Source organism: Enhydra lutris, unplaced genomic scaffold (genome assembly GCF_002288905.1).
Source record: "Enhydra lutris kenyoni isolate GAN:26980312 unplaced genomic scaffold, ASM228890v2 scaffoldscaffold62, whole genome shotgun sequence".
Classification (NCBI taxonomy): Eukaryota; Metazoa; Chordata; class Mammalia; order Carnivora; family Mustelidae; genus Enhydra; species Enhydra lutris.
The window spans coordinates 8,755,157-8,779,425 of NW_019154146.1; the positions used below are offsets into that span (position 1 = coordinate 8,755,157).

General features: G+C 42.1%; 1 protein-coding gene across 2 annotated transcripts in view; it reads right to left on the reverse strand.

Moving 5' to 3' along the window:
* Window positions 1-24,269, reverse strand: part of LOC111158715 (fibronectin type III domain containing 1) — a 112,153-nt gene that overhangs the window by 77,335 nt on the left and 10,549 nt on the right. The window contains exons 2-4 of one of the 2 annotated variants that reach the window (XM_022520937.1): window positions 6,099-6,293; window positions 3,695-3,781; window positions 3,180-3,248 (exon numbers count right to left, since the gene is read on the reverse strand). In XM_022520937.1, the coding sequence (XP_022376645.1) occupies window positions 3,180-3,248; window positions 3,695-3,781; window positions 6,099-6,246 (304 nt within the window). In that variant the 5' untranslated portion in view covers window positions 6,247-6,293. Of the gene's footprint in view, window positions 1-3,179; window positions 3,249-3,694; window positions 3,782-6,098; window positions 6,294-24,269 lie in introns of those variants that run through there. The other variant, XM_022520936.1, reaches the window with a different exon arrangement.

A 24,269-nucleotide genomic window follows, 5' to 3' on the forward strand; every position in this document is an offset into this window, starting at 1 on the left:
CCCCACATCCGGTAACAGAAATGAAAAGCTAAAACAACTTCAGAAAAGAAGTCTGCAGGGAAGGCAAATAATAAGATCGCAATATCTGAAGGGACTTGGAACCTTTCTTCCCAGGGGACAAAACAAAGGGATGTGGGATTATATCTCAACATGAGGGATTTCACATTGAAATACAAAGAAAACTTTCTAACTAAAAGATATAACATGAGCTATCCAAAGCCAAAGCCAAAACTTCTGTCAGAGTTGCAGTTCTGCTTAGTCCTTCTACTTTCTGAGTCCTGAGGGCTTTCAGATTTGGACTAGTGACTAGTCAGACTCATTCGAGTTGACCTGCCATGTTCTTCCTCCTCTTCAAGCTCCCACTGGCCAGTGGTCCCCATACCATCTCAGCAACATGCCACCATCTTAGCACCTCCCCAACCTGGCTTAGTCTACATCTCAGTGTTGTTCATTTTTCAAAGAATTTATGATTCTGCTACAGGCTGAATTGTATCGCCACCACAAATTCATATGTGGAAGTCTTGACTCCGAATTATCCCAGTAAGTAACTGTCTTTGGAGACTGAACCTTTTAGGAGGCGATTAAGTTACAATGAGGCCATTGGGATGGGCCCTACTCCCACCTGGCTGGTGTCCTTTTAAGGTGTCTTAAGACAGCAAGAATGTGTGCTCACAGAGGAAAGCCAAGCCAAAGAGAGGCCTCATGGGAAATCAAGCCTGCTGACACCTTGATCTTGGACTTTCAGACTCTCAAACTGTGAGAGAAAATAAACATCTGTTGTTGCCACCACCCTCTGTAGTATTTTGTTATAGTGGCTCTCACAAGCAAATACAGATTTTGGGGTTATTTTTTGCTTACATGTTTATTGCCTTTCTTTCCCACTAGAATCCAGTCTTCATTAAGGCGAACCTTGTTTGTCTTACCCACTATTGTATCTGTAGCATCCAGACCTGCCTCTGGAAAGCCAATGACACTGAGTGAATGAATCTAGTAATTAGTGAAAGACATTGAGGTCGAGATAGGTCTCCACCTCAAAAAGAGGCCTTCTGGAATTTAAACTGAAACTACTGTTTCCAGCAAAGCAAAAGGATAGATTTTCCTCTGGTTTCAAATAAAACACTCAAAGAAAGTGAGATGTTACCAGTCAAAACACTAAAGGGAACCCCTGAGGCCTTCCCACAGGAGCCAATGCCAACGTCTACATTTTGAAGACAAATCCCTTCCTTTAAATGAAGATACCTGGAACACAAAATACTTACTTTGTTTAATAGGATTGTCATTTATTTAACCATTCCTCCGAACAGCAGCATAGCATATTTTTCCAAGCCTTATAAAAAAGGCATAGATGCATGCTGATCATTAGCTGATAATTTCTCATAAATTATTCTTAATATTTTTTTAAATGTCTTTTTCTTTTTATTGAATATTCTTAATATTTTTACTACCAGTGAAATGTTAATTTTTTTCTGGACCATTGTAACCAAGTCTGTGCATTCTGGTATTCATTTTTTTTAAAAGAAAAAATTCTGCTTTCTATCATATGCTGGAAATAGTTTCAGCTAGCAATTTCTTCCAGTATCTTTTTTATCATAATGTAAAACAAATATAATATTATGTATTACAGAAGAGTGCTCTTTGGCAACTAGGGCATACAAAGTCTTCTACAGAGAGAGGTTAAACGATTTCACAGTATGCAAAACCAATAATGAGTTGGAGCATGATTGTCTGTGGGTCCCAATTCCCAGTGTTTCTGTAACCCAGCACTCACTCAGAAAGGCCAGAGACACTCATACACACACAGGCACACACACATGTTTTTATTAAAGAAGTCATCAGAAATTAATTACTTAAGAAAAAGCAAAAGAAAATTACTTGTTCTAAAACCACAGTCATTCAGAAAACTTTATCAGAAAAATTGTAAAAAATAAAATGGTCATTTAAAATACAAGATTCCAATACAAGGCACTGAACATCTGTCAGTAAAAAGTTTACATACGCCTCTTCAGGCTAGAGAATCTCGGAATAAGTACCCTTGCCTATGTTGCACATTCCCTAGGTGTACTACCATCATGGCTACTCCTCGTTGTCATCATTCTCTCAGTTTTGATCTTAGCCCTTTGCTCTTATCCCTCCTGTCATCCTCATACTCTCTCTCAGCTTCCACTCACTCTGGAGCATGACTCTGGAATCCATGCCCACCCCTTAGTTTTCTTTTCCAACTTTCATCTCCCTGCCTCCAGTCACCTCCACGATGTCTCCCTTCCAATACCCCATGGTAGCCGCAAGTCCAACATATTAGAACAAAAGCACATCACCTTTCTTTGAAAGCCAGCTTCCTTTTCAGGTTGCTTCATTTTTCTAACCCCTTTCTGTGGAAATGGGACTTTGAAACTGCCTACACCCATCAAAGCTGACCTGAGAAGTTGATTATGGTCATTGGTTTCAAGGTACTCACCTTCCTCTCAACAACACCACCAGATCGATGGACTTAAAAAAATGGTTCATAGAATAGAATACAGGTCCTCACCATATTGCCTTTGGGATATTATCCAACCACACTCCAAAATAACTGCACTCATTTTGCATTATTTTTTCACCATTAATCAAATATATTCAAAAAATACAAGAAATGAAAACACTTCTCCCAACAAGCAAAACAATATGACTAGACAACATCAACATCCAAATGATAAAACAGACATATATACAAATATGGAGCAGAGATGGAAGGTAGGTGCTCTGACATACCACAAAATATCCCACGCTCATAAGAACAGAGAGAAAGACTTGATGTCATACATTTGCCAATAAAAGCCACTTCTTGGTGGATTTTATTCATTTATGCCATCCGCAGGTAACAGAGCAGTAAACATCCTTATCTTGGCCAGGGCTGCCATCTCAACGACCATATTTGCCTGTTAACAGTGCAACAGTATCCCCAGATGTAGACGCAGACAATTCCCCACACCAGAACACAAAAGAACAGTGGAAAATGAGCAAACATGGGCGAGAGTCTGGGCCATCAGGTGCAGAGCAGATTGACCGAAACCGTGTGCCATGTGTGTTAGTTTAGCGATGGGAACTACATGAAGGTTGGTAAGCAATGTGTGTGACAGAAGCACAACCTTCTTGCGAGACGGTGCTTCAGTGAAGACATGAACCAAAGGAGGACATAGTACCTGTGACGGTTTCATTAAATGGTCCTGGACCCTTAATGGGAAAACCATCAATCTGGATCCATTCACCTCCTAAATGAGGAAAATGCAACTTCATAGTTAGAAACGAGGACGATCGGATTTTCCACATTTCAGTGCAGCCCTAATATATGTTTAGTGGTCTTTTCAACAGTCCTCAAAAAAAAAAAAAAAAAAAAAAAGGATCCGCTCAGGCCACATCAGTAACAAGGCACCTAAGCTTTCTGGACAGCACATCTTTTGGTCTTTGGCACATGGCTTACTCTAATGAGTACTCAAAAAATTTAGGACAAACCACTAACAACCTACATTAAAATTACTTTAAAAGAAGGAATAAGTCTCTCCTAGTTTTCCACCTTTCAACTTGCTGTACAAGTCATTCTTGCTCAGGAACTCTAATTTAAAGATTCTAAATTTGTATAGATATGAGAAAGCAAAGAGGGATGTTTCTCCCCATCTAAGAAACAAAAATACAGCCTCCAATTCTAGGTAAGACTTACCAGGCGGGCTTTCAGCTCTGTAAACTGGACGGCTCACTCCATTGTGGTTTTCTGCAGTAACCAGCACAAAGTATACTACCCCCGGCTCTGAAACATACGGTTTATATCAAGCCACCATTTCAAATCTCCAAGAATGACAGTTTGATTCACTAACTGTCTCCCTTACATAACCAAATATAAAAATCTGAATTAAGTGACAAGTCTAACTACAGCTTTCTCTCTCTCTTTAATCAATATCACTAATAATCCTCTCATGCAACAGAAATACACCTAACCCAAAGAACACAAAATTTATTTAGTACAAAGTACATGGCATGTCTAATAAACCTGGGTGCATAAGCAGTCAACAGAAGCGGCTTTTGCAACTGTGAAATTAATGTAGGAAATAAGAAGCCACCATCCACTAACTAGGTGTTTTATAGCCTACAGTGACAGTAACTGCAAGTAATATCTCCCCCTGGAAGCTTCAAACAGAAATCTCCAACAAATATAAAGAAAATGTCAGGGTAACTCATAAAATTTATCACACGGAAAATCTTCATTGCAATACATAAAGCTTCATGAAATTCTCTCCTTATGATAATAAAATACTCTCTTTACTAGGTCTGCATGTTGTCTTTGACCATTTCAACAAAGACCTAGAGAAACAGCTGCTGGAAACTTGGACATGCTAATCTTGAAATAACTGGGCTTCATTTCGACTTGTATCTAGGGGTCAAGTTCAAATAGCCGTGGTCTCTTTGGCTGAGCTCCTGAAGTCAGTGGGACGGGAAGAGAAACCGAGAGGCCACATTATCGTGTGAGTGAGCCCTGAATTTGCAAAGGCAGAAAGGAAAACTCCAGTAATGCTGGTTTTCCTGAAGATGAATTACTGTGAAAAGTAAATGAAGGTGCCAGTTCCTTGGAGAGATGAAAGTTTGCTGGTATTTGCCCAGACGGACAGTTGGAGAGATAAGGGTTAGTTGTGTCAAAGGCAAGAAGCATCTGTACATTTCTCAAGGTGTTAAGTGTTCCCATAACGGAACCTCGGTTCTCAAGCCAGAGGCCCAACGGGAAAGACATGGCAATGCCATCGAGCATCCCTGCTGTGCTCCAGGTCGGTAGGACCTCTGTCTGACTGCGGGAGGGCCTGGTGGTATTTCAGGTATGGCACAGTCTGACGGACTAACTGGGGACTGCTCTCTAAGGTCAGACACATGGAAAATCATGCTTCACCAGGCACTTTCTCTCTTCATTCTGAGGTAATTCGTATTTCAAAGAAATTTAATCCACATGTCTCTGATTCCTGTTAACTCATCAGTGAGTTACTTGGGAGACACTTTGTTTTTCAGTAAGTTCCAGGGCTCTCTTTCTGCATGTTTTTCTTCTCTGCAGTGATCATAACAACCTAAGTTTTGAACAAGCAAAGATGACCCGGCTCATGCCTCGGGCCCAACAGAATCTCCATTTAACCTCACTGTCGGACTTTGTAGGGTCATACTGATGTGGAAAATATTCAGAGAAATGAACGTTTAGCTGGAACCAAGAAGAAGGAAATCCGGCTCCCTTTATGTTCATTCTATATACTTTCTGCTCCGTTACTCAGAAAGCCTAACATATATAATGTTATATATGCAGGAGGTGGAGAGGGAGAAAGTGTGTAGACTATGGCCAGGAATGTGAGGAGCCATAAGTTGATTTTGATCCACTAAAGGAAGGCAGGAAAATGGTAACCTGGCACAGGAGACCTGGTTGTCAGAGATGCTGACTTCTGTTACTTCCTTACAATCCATCATGAGGTTGGATTGTAGAATAAATGCGAGTTTCAGGCTCATGGGATCAAAAAAGCAAATGATAGAGGATCCCAAGGAAGCAGATCAAAGGCTAAGTTCAAAACACCTATGCCTACACTAATAAAACAATATATTTAGGAAAATTTTTAAATATTGCAGACTTTCAGAATCAACTTTAATGGGGTGGAGGGATGTCGCATCTTTGAACCAGATGTGGCTAAGTGTGACATATCACACACACCCTCACAGGGACATATTATTTGAGTAATCTCTAATTGATTTATAAATTAGAAATCTCAAGATTAGGCTACAAAGTAGTTAAGTTCCTATGAAACAAAGTACCAACATGTTTTCCAAAATCACATTCAGAAACTAAAAATGCTGGTTTCCTAGATCTATTTGGAGAGCTATCCAGAAATACTTGAGTTAAAATGCAGAATGAGGAAGTCCAGGGGCAAGATAAAGGTTGAGCAACAGCCTCATGACCTTGGCTACCTGTTCTCAACGAACCATGAGTTTCCTGGAGCCTGGCCACACTGTGTCTCACAAATAGCCACCCTACCTAAGAAGGGAACTGAGAATGTTGATGTACAGTTAGTTCTGACTGGGAACAAGACCAGAGTGTCACTTACCCACATCATCAATAAGGAAGGAGTACGTCTCAGCATTCACCTTGATGTATTTAAGACTTTTCAGTGACTTCCCATAGGCAATGTTGTAATGCTCCACGGGTCTACTGGTAGCATCTTTGGGTGGGTCCCACGTGACTTTCAGGCCCATTTTAGTGGACAGCAGTTTCACATGCCTTGGCTTCAGTGGGTGGTCAGCTATGCAAACAGCGCAACTATCAACTTATGGGAGCGGCAGATTGTGAAAACGAATTTTTTCCCAATGTTCTCTGATATTGTTATCAAAAGAGCAAATGACTTTTAATTTGTCTGGTCCTAAAGACTTTAAGTATAGTCATGATTGAACATCGTTATAGTATGAGAGCAAAACAAACATATCAAACCCACAACTTTCATGTGTTTTGGATAACGGTGGGTGGTAAATTTAAAACAAAAGTGAAACAAATCAAAACAAACTCTAGGCATTCTCTGGCTTGATCATGTTGCCTTGCTAGTGCAGGAATAAGAATTCATAATTTGACACACTCTCCAGAGGCATTCATATATCAAATAAGCTCTTAGTATATTCTGTAAGGTCCAGATGGATGATCTTTAAAGTACCTCCAAAAAGAACAACATAAAATTGTCATGATGAGGATGACTATCCATTGTATCCAAAGCATTCATTTCCACAAAGAAAAAAACCAAGATCATCAATACCTTGAAAGGGAGGAAAACCTCTGGTTCATCTGCATAGAGCTAATTTAAATGTTTCCATATTTTGTCCCAGAAGAAAAACAAGTTATTAAGAAGCATAGTTACATTTTTATCTTCAGTTATGAGGTTCCACAAATGTATTCTTGATTTTGAAAAATAACCCAAACAAAACATAACATTTTGTCAAACAAAACCTCTCAGCTCGCATTGTAACAGATCCTGCAACATCGCATAGTATAAGTAGACGCTAAACATTCACACAACAGTCAAACAAATTTTAGGCAAACCTGGATCTGAAACTGTTTATTCAATGATGGAAGGACCTCTCAGGAAAGAGAAAAGTAATCTAAGAAACCCAGAAAACCTTTAAACTGAGTAACATGAAAAAAAATGAATTTTTTCATGTGATGACACATGGATTGGTTAATATGTGATTTTAATACTGGATGAAAATTCTGAACACCATAAGCACAGATGATGCTGGCATACATCACTCATCCCTCCCCAAATTGCCCCACTGCCTCAGGAGTAACACCATGGAAAAGGAGAACTCATATGGTCCCACTCAAAGAAATCCAAGGAATGGAAAAGAAGAGAATGAATCTGGGGGCATCTGGGTGGCTCAGTGGGTTAAGCCTCTACTTTCAGCTCACGTCATAGTCCCAGGGTCCTGGGATCGAGCCCCACATCAGGCTCTGCTCAGCAGGGAGCCTGCTTCCTTCTCTCTATGCCTGCCTCTCTGCCTACTTGTGATCTCTGTCTGTCAAATAAATATAACCTTAAAAAAAAAAAAAGAAGAGAATGAATCTGATGATGTCAAGGCAGTAAAGAAAGAGTGCCTATTTTGGAGACAAAAGCATGTTGTCAGACTCCATGCAAGAAGCAAAATCCACAAAGCCTCCCCTCCCCGGTTCCAGGGACGAGGGTCCCATAAACCCACAATGGGAGAAATCATAGACAAGAAACCTAGTGCTTGCTACAAAATTTTGAGTTGAGGACATTGTACACACAAGGCGCCGGTGACTTTCTTGGAATATAATAGCAATCATGGTTACTCTTCAATCATTCTCATGTACCCTTCCCTCCTCACCCAGGAGAAACCTTCCAGAACTTACTTAGCCAGAGGACTGGGGTTCCCTTCTCTAAGTTTCCTTTCTTTCCCCCAAGACTTCACTATGAAACCTCTCCTCTTTCCCTGCCATCTGACTAACCAGCTTTTTTCTAGTTGTGATCCCTATTTCCTCCAACAGCAGCAATCAGTCCCAGGAATTCAGTATTTCACATAGACTGAAAGGTGTTCAAGAGCAAAGCAAGGTTCCCCCCCCCAAAATGGCAAAGGGATGCTCACAGTTGGGCATCCTCCTAAGGAAGGAAACAAACAAATGAATATGCGAATGACGTTTTTCTCTATAGTTCGCTTCCAAATCTCCCTAAGGGAAAGTTATGTCCTGGACACACAGCCGAAAACAAGAGGTCAGTGACCCCCAAGCACTGTCACATCTTCTCTTGGGTGTAATGATTCAATCAGTAAAAAATCAGTACCATCTGCCTAGGCCTGAAAACGATTGAATTTAATTACTGATACTCTGAAGAGAAGACCAGTTTATAAATATACTCACTGTTCTTCCCAGCCCTGCCTTGCATCTATCCTTGGACGCAGCCTAGAAGGGTTTCCAGCTTATATGAGAATCCACATTCAAACCGTTCCGTCAGCCCAGCATATGGGGAGACATTCCAAACCTTCAAGGAGCATATGCACAGAGATATGCAAAGTAAAGAAGGGCAAGGGGGAAATACCTCTGGGTTGCCAAAATCGAATGACTATCGTTTACGGGACTTACACAATCGGAGCTTCCAACTGTGTCTGTGCATGGGTTTGTTTGTTCTTTTCTTGCCAATGACCAAGTACCGTCAGCATGTCTCCACTTGATAATTGCCTGAGCCAGCATTTGTATGCTGAGAGAAAAGCCATATGGTGTGCAACGATGGTAAATACAAATGGACCGGAGGTGGGGCGGTTACGGAGTGTCCACCACCCACCTCCCACTACTCTGAGCACCTAACCCAGAGTTACATGAGGTGCTCAGAACACACACCACCTGGGAGGTGTCATTTATTCCCTCCATATTCCAGACGAAGAAAGAAGGCCGGGAGCAAGGTTAGGGTTCACCCAGAGTCACACAGCTGCACCAGAGCTGGAGCCAAAGGCAAGCCCTGCTTTGTTCAATTCCCAAGCCCAGCTCTCCCTTCCCAGCTCACAGACCCTCAGAAGCCGCTCCTGCCCGGATATGACCTGTGACCACTGCTATCGAAAATTAATTAATTTAGGAAGCCACCACCATTCTAAAACAAATTACGAGCCTCCAGAGCGGGGTTTATCATCTCTCCCACCATGCCACTTTCCTCTCTGGGGGACACTCCTGCCCCCCATACACCGTCATGGCACCTTGCGCTGGGTGTCCTCATCCTCCCCCCTTTCTGGAAGGAATGGAAGAAGCAGAGCATGTGCTCTCTCAGGGACATTTGCATTCTTATGACAAAACTTAAGACCAAAGACTTTTCTAATAGTGACAATTTAGGCCTCAGAGAGTTGCCTAATGAAGGTCATTTGTGAATAAAGATCTCTGGGAGACCTGGAAATCACATTTTCAAGGCAGTTCCTTCAGTTTCCTTAAGATAAGTCCTGAATTTAAGGTTTTCCAAAGGTGCTAGGCCAATCTACCATGACACTTCCTCCCACCCTCCCCTCCCAGCACACACAAATTGGGTCAGTTAAACAAACTGTATGGTTGCTTGATTAGCAGATATTTTCACGCCCTGGATTGTTATCTACTTTGATATTTCAAACTGGTATCATTTTTTATGCTTCCTGGTAAACATCATCTGTGTCTGCTTAGAAAGAATTGGAAGAAGAGAAGGAGAGAGGGCTGGGTGGAAAGCCATTTTTGCTGTCCAGCCCCACCCAGAGCCCCTCACTCTCAGAGAACTCATCAAACCATCATCTACCAGTGGAACAGTCAGTCTGGGCAGGCACAAATCAATGTATGTGCACTTGAATTACTTGACAGAAAGCTTCTTCTTGGGACTAGAAATGTGACCATATGTTCTATTCTTGATGATTGTTTCTGTAGGTCTCCTGATTTCATTCCTTACATGTGCAGTCAAGGCATAAAGTCTGTGAAATTGGTTTCCAGGTCTGCAGACTGCATTCTGATTCTGTGCTGTGGGATCAGTATTCTGGGAGCAAAAGGATGAAATGTGACAAAGTGATTCCTGATTTATTCTAACTGTTCTTAGAAATTTAGACCAGACCACCCTCTCTGCTAGATAAATGCCACACATAACATTTTGTAGCAGTTTTCTGTATTCTTATCTGATAAAGATGATACCGGGTACATTCTTTAAAACTATAAATCCCATGAACTGCCTCTCTAAAAAGGAAAAAACCCAAAGTCAAGACAACAGGAATTCTATGACCCAGCAAAGGGAACATGGGGAGGTAACCTCACAGAGCCTCCATGACAGGTTAGGGCTATAACAAGTTGTTTTTTCCTTCTCCCCAGGATACAAAATGAGGAAATGAGCTTAAGCGGCAACCTAAGGGATGCTAGGTTAAGTCAAAAGAATTTTCTGCCCGTGCCTTTTCCCATTTCTCCCCATTCAAGGAGTCTTTGAATGGAGCAGATGATAAGATGATCCGGACAGAAGAAGGAAGCGAGTAGAGTCTGCTATGACTCCAGCAATTTCATACCATGAGAAAGTCACTTCCATAGTTCATGCCAGTAAACATTATCCAGATTCAAGGATATTTTGCCAAGTACCAAGCGGCAATGGTATTTTGGTGATCTTTCAGATGCCCAGCAATTGCCAGGCTGGATGTTTTAGAGCCATGGCTCCAATGAGACCTCTACTGGTTTGTTCGGGAACAGACAATATGGACACAGTCAGCACCTAGAATTGTAGTGGCCTCCTCCAAACTTCCGGTCTTATCCAAGAGTGCTCTAGGAGGCCAGTTTATTTCCAGGGTCAAAGTATGAATCCACTTTTGTTCAAGGATGGAGACCAAAATTCCAATGACTCTGGAATGTCTGTCTTTATTAGGTCTTCAGCTTTCACAGAGTGACCTCAAGGGGTTCTCCAGGGCTGAAGAATGCCCTTGGGAAGCCAGAGCTAGATTCCCAGGGCCAGGCTGGCCTGACCAACATCTGCAGGGCTCATTTCTCACAGTGGATAGGGATATAACACCTCACCTGGCCCTTGCTCACCTTCCCACTCTGGCATCTTACTCACTTTAGGTACAGATCTGTTCAAGGACTCATATCTCACTGTCAGACCTCCCTCTGTTCCTTGAGAGGCATAAAGGCTCTGAAAAATAAAAGCTGGCCTGGGTTCCAGAGAAGAAAGGAAGGCCCATCCCAGGATGGCTTTGGGGAAGGGAGTACGGGATGCTACACAGGCTTTGGCTACTAGCAAAATCGATGACAGCTACATGTCCAGCACTGGCCTAACCATCCCAGACCAACAGTCCCTACTGTCTACATGAGGGTCCCATGTGAGTTCCAACTGGAACGTGTTTAAAGTGAAACTCAGTATCTCACTTCTCTTTGCCTTGCTTCAGACACCACCACCCATCCGCAAGTGTACAGGCACAACCACAACGAACAAAAATACATAATTCCTAGCAAGGGAATTCTGAGAAGGGCTATTTCTCAGAATAAAGGAAGGGAAGTTCACAATCAGTTGATAAAATGAATCAATGGTAAAAGTAATCCAAAATGCACACAATTCATGGAGAAATCATGCCTTGAGTGAGGACTGTGATTCAAAACAGTAAATGAATATTTCTGGATCCAAAGTGCTGGTTTGCTAGTTTCTTTGTTTCATGACTTCATCAAAGTCTCTGAATTGGTGAAAAAAAAAAAATCAAGCCATCAGGTTTATTATCGATAAGGTTACATTAGAGAGGGCGGATCTGACATGGGACCATCACCGTGCTTCCTGTCTCCCTCCCCTCAGGACACAGAGGGGAAAGCCAAGCCTACAGAGCAGACCCCTCGGGGCCACTGCCTCACAGGTGGGGGGAGAACAACAGCCCTGAGACACCACCCAGTGCCTTCCCATGTAGAAGTCAGAGAGGAACCAAATGCAGCCTTCCACCAGGAAGGCAGACCTGAAGAGGACGCTCATATGCCTGTGTCTTCCAACGCATTAATACCATGGAGTAGAGAGAGTAGACCAAGAGAGACTGGACTCTAGTCCCTCAAGCCTCAGATACAGCAAGTCTCAGGGAGGATAGGGAGCACAGCATGAGGCCAGAGGCCAGAAGTGAAACATGAGGTGAGGAAAATGGAAGTCCCCTTAACATGTCCAGCAGGCTATTCGCTGGCCCCACTGGGCATGACCATTAACCTGAGTCAAGTGTGGCTGCTTCCTCAGAGAGAGGATCAAGACCACTTGTCCCACCTTCAGGGGCCTCTGCAGGACTAATCACTGTCCCATTATTATGCTCTTGGGGTGAAAGTTGGGGATCCTTCCAGACCCCAAAAAGCTCTGAGATGAGGAAGGCTCACTCCAAAGAATGAGCCTTCCTCATTTGGTCAACTCCAAAGCCACACTGACCTCTAGGCTAAAAATCCACTCTTGCCTGTCCTTTCCAATCTCATATTTTGACCAGTCCATGCTGTCCAAAGTAGTCCACCAGAGTTTAAGCAATGGGATGATATATCATACACATATTCTGATAATATAATACCAGCAATATAAAAATGTTCCAATTTCAATGTAAGTTCATCCCATTATGAAATTCCTAAGGAAAATTTAGAGTGCAAGAGTGAAGCCTTCTGGGTCTTACAGCTTAAAATCTAAAGAAATTGAGGTCTAAGTTTCTTTCCACTCTTACTTCCCGTTCTGTCTAGCCTCGGCCAGAGGAGATTCATTTAGTGCCCAGATGGGGTCAGAGCCCCTGCCATCCTTCTCTGGTACTGGTGTGAATTCTTCAGGATTCCCTGATGTAAAAATAATCAAATCCAAAGTCTTCCACCTGCCTAAATTCTTAAAGAGCCCCAAGACCCTCAAATCTCTATAAGCCAGCAAATCCAAAATGTGCAGTGTAAAAAACACATATTATGTTTGTCTCTCCAGTGAAGTCTCTCCTGGTTCTGGTAATAGACTTCTGTTCATGTGAGCTCAGATGGCTCAGGAGACTTCACTGGAATCGTTCTAACTGGAACCAGACCCTGGGCACCGCCTCTGCTTTCTAGTCATGAGGCTGTGGCGGCAGCATCTTAGAATTGTTAGTGACAGCTTTCATGTCACACGGAGAAGAAACCAGAAATGGTCAGAGTGTCCAGAGGCTGTTAGAGTCCTGGTTCCAAGGTTCAATCCTTAAGGCCAGCTGAACCCCCTCACTTCAGGACATACACCTCCACAAAACAATGAATTTGGGGACTTATATGAGTTCAAGTTGGGGTTTTGGCCACTTGCAGTCAGACCCTGATGGATTAATCAAGATCTTCTATGAAAGTCAAAAATAACTTTCTTGAAGCTACCCCAGTAGCCAGTACGTTTAGTCACAAAACGCTGCCAGTGTGCAGACAGACACCCCCCCCCCAAAAAAAAATTAAAGCAAATACCAGCCAGGGATGGCTGCCATTCCTAGCTGAGGGCTCTGTGCAGCCCACGCAGTCTGGCAGTTGATGCTGAGGAGAGGAGTAGACAAACTTGGTTAAGAAGGAAACCCCCAAAGGAATGTTAAGAGCTTTTGATATAAACTAATACAGTGAATCTTGGAACACTGAGAAAAATAAAATAAAATTAAGATGTTAAAAAAAAGAAAGAAACTAGTCCCTTAAAACCCCAAAAATTTTAAAATTATTTCTTAAGTATACTAAGGATTGCTCTTTAATGCAACAAAACCTTCGTGTTTATTTAAGTCTCCCTACTTTGTCTGTGTTTGAAATGCAAGTTTTACTTTCCACTGGAAACCGCCAAATACTTCCCAGACTGAAATGAAGAAAACACAGATGCAACCATGAGTGTTTGACCAAAAATTCAATCAATAAGCCAGAAAAGGTTAGGATGTAAACCGGGGTGGGGGGGTGGGTTTGAATCAGTGTGATCTACAACTTTGAGACTATAATTCCAAGGAAAGGTGGAAAAATTCAGCCCTTATCCATAAGATACCAGACATAAAAGGAATAGTCACAAATGTAGAAACAACCAGATGGTCGGCAACACATGGGCAAAACACTGGAATGCCCGGCCAACTTTTAATAACTTGTCAAATGGATGGAATTATATTTGCCAAATAATTATGATGCTCCCCTCAAAAACAAACAAGGACAACCAAAAAACAAAACAAAACAAAACAAAAAAGGGCAAATACAGGTTGTTTTGCAATGGTGTGAAAAAAAACTGATATAAGTATAATCTACATACGGTTGACGGCATTTTCCACCTGGAAGACTAGGGCTGGGTAGACATAGTCTGAGTATTCAAATAATGGCCTGGCTCCTCTTCTGACATTTCACAATATGAATGGGGTTCAATAAAATTGTTTTCCACAGTTGGCATGTTTCTCTATGGATAACTGCTTTAAAAAATAAAACCTAGGTCTGGAAGTCTAGGTCCTTGGAGTCTTTAAACTTAAAAAACACTCCAGAGGCACCTGAGTGGCTCAGTTGGTTAAGCCTTTGGCTCAGGTCATGATCCCAGGATCCTGGGATCGAGTCCCACATCTGGCTCCCTGCTCAGCAGGAGCCTGCTTCTCACCCTCCCTCTGCTGCTCCCCCTGCTTATGCGCTCTCTCTCTCTCTCTCTCTCTCTCTCTCTCAAATAAATAAATAAATAAATAAAATCTTTTTAAAAAAAAAGTGTTGGTGAAGATACAGAGAAATTTAAAAAAAATAAAAAACACTCCAAAGACCAGAAAGACCTCTGACCCCACCATGGGGAAGCCACACAGCACTATCCTCGAGTCAGAGAGATACACCAAGGCAAGCAGATGTCCCAGGTCCTTCGGGAGATCTGAGGGCAGCCAGGGCTCTCCAGACTTTATCCCTGGCCTGCATTCCTCAAAACCCAATCCACCTTCCCTTGTCCCAATGTGCTCTCCTGTTACTGGGTCCCACCCCCATGCCCAACGTGTCCTGTCACGTTCACCTATTGAGGGCATACACAAGTAGAGTGAGAAACCAGAAGACTCATAATGCCCCAGACAGCTCTGGTGTGTGGCTGGGGCACCCTGACCCTCACTGCCGGCAGACTGTCCTAATCAACAGAGGGATGAGTGAGGCCACTAGGCTCAGTGTATGCTCTGCTCACCTCTCTCCTCAGCTAAACCTGAGTTCCCTGCCCTTGTCCCCAAACCCTCAGGCTATTCCAGTATTTTGATCACAACAAAGCATCATTTTATTCAGAATAAATGGACAAATTCACAGGCGTACATGCCAATGAGCTTATAAGGGCACTAGATGGTCACCGAACACAATTGTGAATCACATTTTTTCTCCATCAGCTCAAAGAAGCCAAATGAAGCCATCCAAATCTCAAAACTCATGCCACTGGCCAAACTTGAGTAGAGTTTGTCTGAGTCCATTTCTATGCTCCCCAGACAGTTAGCACTGCCATCACCTTCCTCTGCCTCTGCGCAAGCATTTTCACCTGGGGCAATTCTCAGGTGGCTACATGTCACAGAAAGAGGCATCTTCATATGTAGCTTTGGTAACCTGCTTCCCTGGGTTGTGGGGTGGGGTGGAGGTGGGGGTGGGGGGCAAGGGGGCGTGGTAGTGTTGCACATAAGCTGGCCATGCCCTAGGCTGCCCAGCACTCCTGCCAGGACATGAGAACTTCCCAAGGAAAGATCCCCAGTGTTGCATGGGCTGTACTTTCTTTCCTGTGTCCCTTTCTCCTTAGGAGTTGACCCCCAAGCTCCCACCCAAGGCCACCTGCACCCAAAAAAGGCTGTCATTCAAATGCCATCTCACTACCCTCAAGGGTTTATGGTTTCCTATGGGAAATTTCTGCCTAGAATGTTCTAGATTCTTTTTTTTTTTAAGATTTTATTTATTTATTTAACAGACAGAGATCACAAGTAGGCAGAGAGGCAGGCAGAGAGAGAGGGGGAAGCAGGCTCCCCGCCGAGCAGAGAGCCCGATGCGGGGCTTGATCCCAGGACCCTGGGACCACGACCTGAGTTGAAGGCAGAGGCTTAACCCACTGAGCCACCCAGGCGTCCCGAGAATGTTCTAGATTCTAGGTTGTTTATTTGTATTGTAATTGTATTGTATTGTATATTTGTATATTGTATTGGGGGTTGTTTATTTGTATTGTATTGTATTGTTTATTGTATTGTTTATTTGTACTGTATTGTATTTGTATTGTATTATATTGTTTATTTGTATTGTAGAGGCAGAATATGTGTTAATATAGTTTACCTCACATAAATCCCTTTCATTATCTTCCTTCCTCCCTGTCAGCCACCTTGGGGAAGATCTATAAAGCAGGAAAACACACAAAATGGACAACAAAATGAAGCAGCAAGGAATTGTTTCAAAACAAGCAGCAAGTGGAAAAACTAAAATCAAATGATCAAGCCCAAAGAATACTCTTAAAGTGAATCTGCCTTCTCCCTCAAGATGTCTTCTGAGATGTTTTAAGTTGAATTTTTATTAGTTTCACTCAAGAATGGCCAGTTTCCCAACTAATTTATGACAGTTTAAAACTTGCACTAAATTCAGAAAGTGTCATGGCAGATCCATTTCTGGCTTCTTCCTCCCTTGACTTCTTCCACAATAGAAACTGGGATGCTAAATATCCATGATCCTTCAGCCTTCCCAGTAGCCATGGGTGGTCATGTGATCCATTCTAGCCAATGACACTTAAGAGGAAGTTACTGCTATCATTTCCAGGAAAGTGTTATAAAGGGGATAGGACCCGCTGTCTTGTGCTTTTGACCTTTTGTACCTTCCTTTATTCCCCCGTGGGATGTCAACATGACACCTAACCAGGCAGCAGCCATTTTGGAACATGAGGTGACAAGCCTGGGTGTAATGGCCCAGCCTAGGATGGCAGACTAGAAAAATGGAAAGAACCTGGTTAGCCTCTATGCTCCTGAGATTATTGATGAGTGAGATAAACAATTCTCTTACCTGTTTAGCCAGCGTTTATCAGATATTATGCCGTTAGTACCCAGTCCATTGCTACCTGGTGTCATCATTTCTGGACCCATAAAATCAAGCCACTTTTTCTCTTGATTTCTAAGTGAGGGCTGCTTTGTTTTAACTTAATTTATTTCTGTTGTTGTTGTTAAGGGACCTGGTCTGGGAATTTGATTTTGACAATGTCAATACTTTATTTGTCAGTATGCCACAGACTTGAGTCAGTACATCTGTCCAGAAAATGATGCAGCCAAAAATTAGAGTAAACTTAACCCACAAAGCTGGCAGAATTTGATTGTTAGGATTTAAAGTTTTAAAGCTCTTGGCCGTTTTGTTCAGGAACTAATATAAGCAAAAGCTACTCTTCCAGAGAAAAGACAAGAATGTTTCCCGATATAAACCATCAGCTTTCCAGAATGATTTAGGGAAATGGAACTGGAGTTATTGGACAGATATATTTATTTAAAAAAAAAAAGTAAGAAAACAAGAGACCGAGAAGCGAAAATACCTATGGATTGAAAAGGAATACAGAGCTCATGCCTACTGTTGACCGTCATCAGAGATCCCACTAGACACCAGTACTTTCCAGGTTTTTGTGGGATCTTTTGCACATTCTTCAAATTCAATTCGCAACTGAGGAATAGTTTCTCAAAGAATTACCATTGTTTGCTAGTCCAGCTTAAATTCAGCCTACTATAAACTGCTTGACATGCCAGCCAAAAAAAACTCCCTGAAAATTCATTCCTTTTCCCAAAATGTGAAAGTCATTGTCTAACTATGTTAAACACTTGGGTATTACTGTCACTGAAATCGCCACTCATCTTACTCAGAAAGCTCCCTGAAAAATACCCTTAGAAGATAAGCCAAGCAAATGTTGTGGAGAGACAGGTATGAAACAGAGTAAATGCGACAGACATGACCAGAAGCCAATGACCACATGGGCCCAATGACAACCCAGACTACTACTAATAATCATCTTTTAAAATATGCTCTCATATTTTAAAAATTAATATTTTAGATAATCAGTTAATGTTATGAATAAAGGCATGGGCAAACAATCTCTCAATAAAGAGGAAAGAATGCTCAACACACTTCATGAACAAGGAGTTTAGGTTTTGTAGTGGGGTCATATGTAATCAAGAAAAAATAGAGAGGGAAGTAAAGAAAAAAAAAAGTAATGAATATTTGTTATTTACCTATTTAGTAAGAGTCAGACATCTCATTTATTTCTGCAACAGACATATGTTGAATACCTACCATGTGTCAGATTCTGAGTTAGGCACTGGGGACTCAGAGGTGATTAAAAAGAGTTCTAGATTACCATGACTATCAGCTCTTGAATCTCCATAAAAACTTATCAACTGTGCTTTGGTATCCCCATTTTTATAAATGAGGAAACTGAGTCTCATAGAGTTCAGTGACTCCCCAAGGACACACAGTTAGTAAGTTATGGTGTTAAAACCAAGACAAATCCAAAACCAAAGACAACGCTCTTTATACTACTCTTTGTTGCCTCTCAGCTGCAGTTACAACTGAAAGAGATAAATGAAGGCCTGGACAGAAATCAGAACTAAAGTTATAAAACTGTAAGTTATTGGGGTGCCTGGGTGACTCCGTTGGTTGAGTGTCCAACTCTTGAACTCAGCTCAGGTCTTGATTTCACAGTTGTGACTTTGAGCCCTACACTGGGCTCTGCACTGGGCATGGAGCCTACTTTAAAAGAAAAACAAAACTGAAAGATACTGGTGACACCAGATTCATGGTGATACCTGAGCTCATTGTGCTAAGTGAACTCTTACAAATACTAGGAAGAGTCCATGTTGCCAAACACTCATCTCTTGGTCCTTGACTTACTCTATCTACTTCCAATGACAGCTGAGGGGTTCTCTTCAAAGTACCTCTTCTTCTGTCTTCCCTGACCCCACTGTCACCTGCTTTCCAGGACACCATCCTCCCTGGTTTCTCTTCCACATCATTGGTCTCCTTTGCCAGAACTCAAATGTTAGAGTACTCCAGAATCCAGCTTCTGCCCCTATCTCTTCTCTGCATGCACCCCCCTTTGTCTTCTCTCCCTCCTTAGCACATCTAATCCATGATTGCAAATGCCATCCATAAAATCATGGCTCCCAAATTCATAACTCCAGTCCTGGCTTTTCCTATTTTTTTAAGATTATTTATTTATTTATTTGACAGACAGAGATCACAAGTAGGCAGAGAGGCAGGCAGAGAGAGAGGAAGGGAAGCAGGCTCCCTGCCGAGCAGAGAGCCCAATGCAGGGCTCGATCCCAGGACCCCAGGATCATGACCTGAGCTGAAGGCAGAGGCCTTAACGCACTGAGCCACCCAGGCGCCCCGGCTTTCCCTATTTTTTTAAGATTTTATTTATTTGAGAGAGAGAGAGAGACAGAGAAAGCATGACTAGGGTACAGGGCAGAGGGAAAGGGAAGAGCAGACTCCATACTAAGCACGGAGCCCGATGAGGGGTTTGATCCCAGGCCCCCAATTCATGACTTGAACTGAAGGCAGATGCTTATCTGACTGAACCACCCAGGCACCCCTGGCTTTTCCTTTGAGCTTCAGTGTATCCAACAGTGTACAAGACATCCCCAGTGGGACCCAAAGAATATAGATATCTGAAGAATGACTGGAAAGAAGACATTTTAATTTGAACCATTAGTTATAAAGAGGAGAACAAGGGAAAAAGTTGCATCTTGGAGGACAGAAGTGGAAAGACTTTCAGGACGAAGGGCCTAAAACAAAAGAAATAGGTTATCAAAGTTTCTCTTGGAAAATATAAAACTGAATTACTTCCTCTTCTACAGCTATCCTCAAGGACTGATGGAACAATAAAATGTGAAAGAAAATCATAAGGCACTCAACTAATGTGGGAGGCAGAAGAGCCACAGAGGGGATGATGTCACCAATTAAAACCCAATAGAAAATGACTGGGCATAATTCCCAGTACCTCGGCTCTTGGTCAGTTCTCCCTCCTCACATAGCAGGAGTGGGCTTGGGGTCTTCATTTTCCTCAGGAAATAGTCTTTGGATTAAATTTTAAAATCTTAAAAGTTGAAAGGAAATTTAGGTAATCTGGTCAACTTCCCCTTTTCAATCTGCCTATCAATTCTGTGCCTAAAACAGTCTTCAGTAGTTTCCATGATTAGACAGATCTACCTAGTCAAATTCCCCACATTCCCCCCTCTTCAAAGGTATATCTCCGTGAATGTATTCCTCAGCTGGGTGACACAGAGTTAGTATGAAAGTTGCTGCCCTGGGAATACAAGTGAATAAATTCACAGCTGTGTAAGGAAGGCAGTGATCTTCAGGCTTCGGAGGGAAGCACTGTACTCATGCATGATAAAAAGAGTAAGGGTATCAGACATTTAATATCAACTGAATGCTACTAATTATGAACATTATCAGGGCTCAGAGGGTGAGGAAAGGAAGACTTTCTCAAGTCAGGATGATCAGAGAGCAAAGTACAACATTTGTGAGATTCAAGGAGGGTCTTTGCCAGAGATTTCCCCCATGTGTGGGAGACCTAACCAGTGCTTTCTGCAGCTTGAATTCTTATTTTAAATTTATTTATTTTTATTTTAAATTCAATTAACATATAACGTATTATTAGTTTTGGTGGTAGAGGTCAGTGATTCATCAGTCTTATATAATACCCAGTGCTCATTGCATCCTTATGCCCTCCATCACTAAGTTACCCCATCCCCCCACCCTTGTCCCCTCCAGCAACCCTCAGTTTGTTTCCTATGCTTAAGAGTCTCACAGCTTGGGACGCCTGGGTGGCTCAGTTGGTTGGACGACTGCCTTCGGCTCAGGTCATGATCCTGGAGTCCCGGGATTGAGTCCTGCATTGGGCTCCCAGCTCCACAGGGAGTCTGCTTCTCTCTCTGACCTTCTCCTTGCTCATGCTTTCTCTCACTGTCTCTCTCTCAAATAATTAAATAAAATCTTTAAAAAAAAAAGAGTCTCACAGCTTGAATTCTAAGAGGAAATTTAATCAAGGCGTTTCTGTGAGTCTAACCCAGCCTGCCTTTTAACCCTGAGGATGCTCTGAATTGCTTCCTATAATAATAACTCTTTATAATTTCAGAGCATCAGTGGACCCCACAGAACTCATCCCAGAGACTTAGTTCAAAATCCTCATGTTCCTCGAGAGAGACACTTAAGCTGCTCAGACAATACCCTATGTCTCATCTCCAAGACTTCTTCCTTCCTAGGTATTAGAGTCAAAATGTGGTGATGACACAACTATAAAATAAGATCAGCCTGTGTCTCAAGGAAGTTGGGGAGCATAGTGTCCTCTGCCTCTATTTTCTCCTCCTCTTGGCCCTGGTTTGCTCAGATATCTGCAGGTACATGTGTGGATTCTGAGAGTTATGAACCACAAAAAGTGGTTTTAATTCTCCCAGTCTATCAGAAAATAATAGAAGGCAAATGTTGGATGGGGTAGGAAATGTGAAAAAACAGAGCAGGCCAGGGCACATGTTACAACAGAAAAAAGGACATGACATTTTTCTATGACATAAAGAATGTCCACAATTAGATAGTCTGTGAGAGAGCAGGGCTGCCTCACCTCATCACCTAGAAGTCTCGACTAGAGACTATAGTCTAGATAAGAGAAAGATAGTGGTGCATCCCAAATTTTATTGAACAGGAAAAAAATAAAGATTGAGTGAATATTCAGGTGAGACCACCAGGAAAAGTCCTCACACAAATTTACTGATTTCTCCTGCTGATCTTATAATTCTATGTATATCAGTGTAAAAACATTCAGAACTTGTTGAACAACAGTGGCAAGAGTGGGCATCCTTGTCACGTTCCTGATCTCATAGGGAAGGCTGTCAGTGTTTCCCCATTGAGAATGATATTCACTGTGGGTTTTTCATAGATAGATTTTATGAAGTTGAGGAATGTTCCCTCTATCCCTATACTTTAAACAGTTTTAATCAGGAACGGATGCTGTATTTTGTCAAATGCTTTTTCTGCATCAATTGAGAGGACCACGTGGTTCTTCTCTCTCATTGATTTGTTCTATCACATTGATTGATTTGCGAATGTTGAACCACCCTTGTATCCCAGGGATAAATCCCACCTGGTCATGGTATAGATAAACTTTTCAATGTACTGTTAGATCCTATTAGCTAGGATCTTGTTGAGAATCTTGGTATCCATATTTATCAGGGATATTGCTCTGAAATTCTCCTTTTTGATAGGTCTTTGTCTGGTTTGGGGACCAGGATAATGCCAACTTCACAGAAAGAGTGCACTACTGGGTATTTATCCCAAAGATACAGATGCAGTGAAAAGAAGGGCCATGTGTATCCCAATATTCATAGCAGCAATGACCACAATCACCAAACTGTGGAAAGAGTCAAGATGCCCTTCAACAGACGAACGGATAAAGAAGATATCGTTCATATATACAATGGAGTATTATGCATCCATCAGAAAGGATGAATACCCAACTTCTGTATCAACATGGACAGGACTGGAGGAGATTGTGCTGAGTGAAATAAGTTAAGCATGGGGCGCCTGGGTGGCTCAGTGGGTTAAGCCTCTGCCTTCGGCTTGGGTCATGATCTCAGGGTTCTGGGATCGAGCCCCGCATTGGGCTCTCTGCTCAGCGGGGAGCCTGCTTCCCTCTCTCTGCCTGCCTCTCTGCCTGCTTGGGATCTTGCCCTGTCAAATAAATAAATAAAATCTTTAAAAAAAAAAAAAAGAAAGAAGTTAAGCAGAGAGAGTCAATTATCATATGGTTTCACTTACTTGTGGAACATAAGGAATAACAAGGAGGACATTAGGAGAAGGAAAGGAAAAGTGAATTGGGGGAAATCAGAGGGGGAGATGAACCATGAGCGACTGTGGACTCTGAGAAACAAACTGAGGGTTTTGGAAGGGAGAGGAAGTGGGATGGGTGAGCCTGGTTGTGGGTATTATGGAGGGCATGTATTGCATTGAGCACTGGGTGTGGTGCATAAACAAGGAATCTTGGAACACTGAAAAAAAAATAAAAACATTTGGAACTTAACTGTATATCTGATGAGTAGAAGTTAATTAGAAAGTACTAGATGATCCTATATTGCTACACATCACATTCGATGCCATTACTTATTGCTACATCAATCCTGATTTCATTATTAGTCTTTGTATCCCTGTGCCTCAGAGCCTAGCATAGTCACTGGTCACAGAAGATATGATTAATTACTTAATGACTTACTTTATGAAGGATTCAGCCAGGTTTGATCTATGAATTAGGAGAATTGAATGTGCGTAGGTCTTTGGAACTCTGGGTTGACAGTTCAGCACAGAGTACAACACAGTGACTCATGTCTTCCTACGGCTCAACTATGGCCCACTGTTGGAAGCTGCAAGAATTCTTTCACCTACTGAAAAAGAATTGTGTTGGTAGGCATACCATATGTTGTGGGTTGAACTGTGTCTCCCCAAAAGCTATGCTGAGGGCTAAGGCCCAATATCTGTGAATGTGATTTGGAAATAGGGTTTTTGCAGATATAATCTAGTTTAGATGACGTTATGCTTGATTAAGTTTAGCCATGATCCATTGTGACCACTACCCTTATAAGAAGACTCAGAGAGAAGACCATATAACAAAGGGGACATGAGAATGGAGTGACACATCTATAAGCCAAGGAACATCAAGAATTGCTGGAAACCACTAGTCACTAAGAAGAGACAAGGATGGAGTCTTTTCTAGAGCCTTCAGACAGAATATGATCCTGCCTTACAGATTTCAGACTTCCAGCCTCCAAAACTATGAGAGAATAAATCTCTGTTGTTTAAAGCCACCCAGTTTGCAATCCTTTGTTATGGCAGCACTTGGAAACTGGTATGCCATGAAATATAATTCTCCAGCTGCTGATGGACTTCCAACACAAGCCAACACTCTTCAAAAATCAGGGTCTGACCTCACAATGTCACAGTAAGATGGAGGCAGGACACTGCCCCACACTTGCCACCCCCACGTATCCTGTTCTTATCAGGTCATGTACATAAATATATTTGGTGTATACCACATGTAATCAATACCAAAGAAAGCACACATCAATACCAGCCATTCAGCAAATATTTATTAAGCATCTTCTCTCTGCAGACAGCATATCATTCTAGGCAATGAGGAGACTTCAGTGAATAAAACTAACAAAATGTCCTGCTGTCATGGAGCTTATAGTGCAATGGAGGACAATAGCCAATTATCAACTACAAAAGCAAAGTACATGAACTATCAGGTGGGGCTAAAGGTTGTGGAGAAAATTAAGCCAGGATAAGAAGTGTTGGGGGGTAGGGA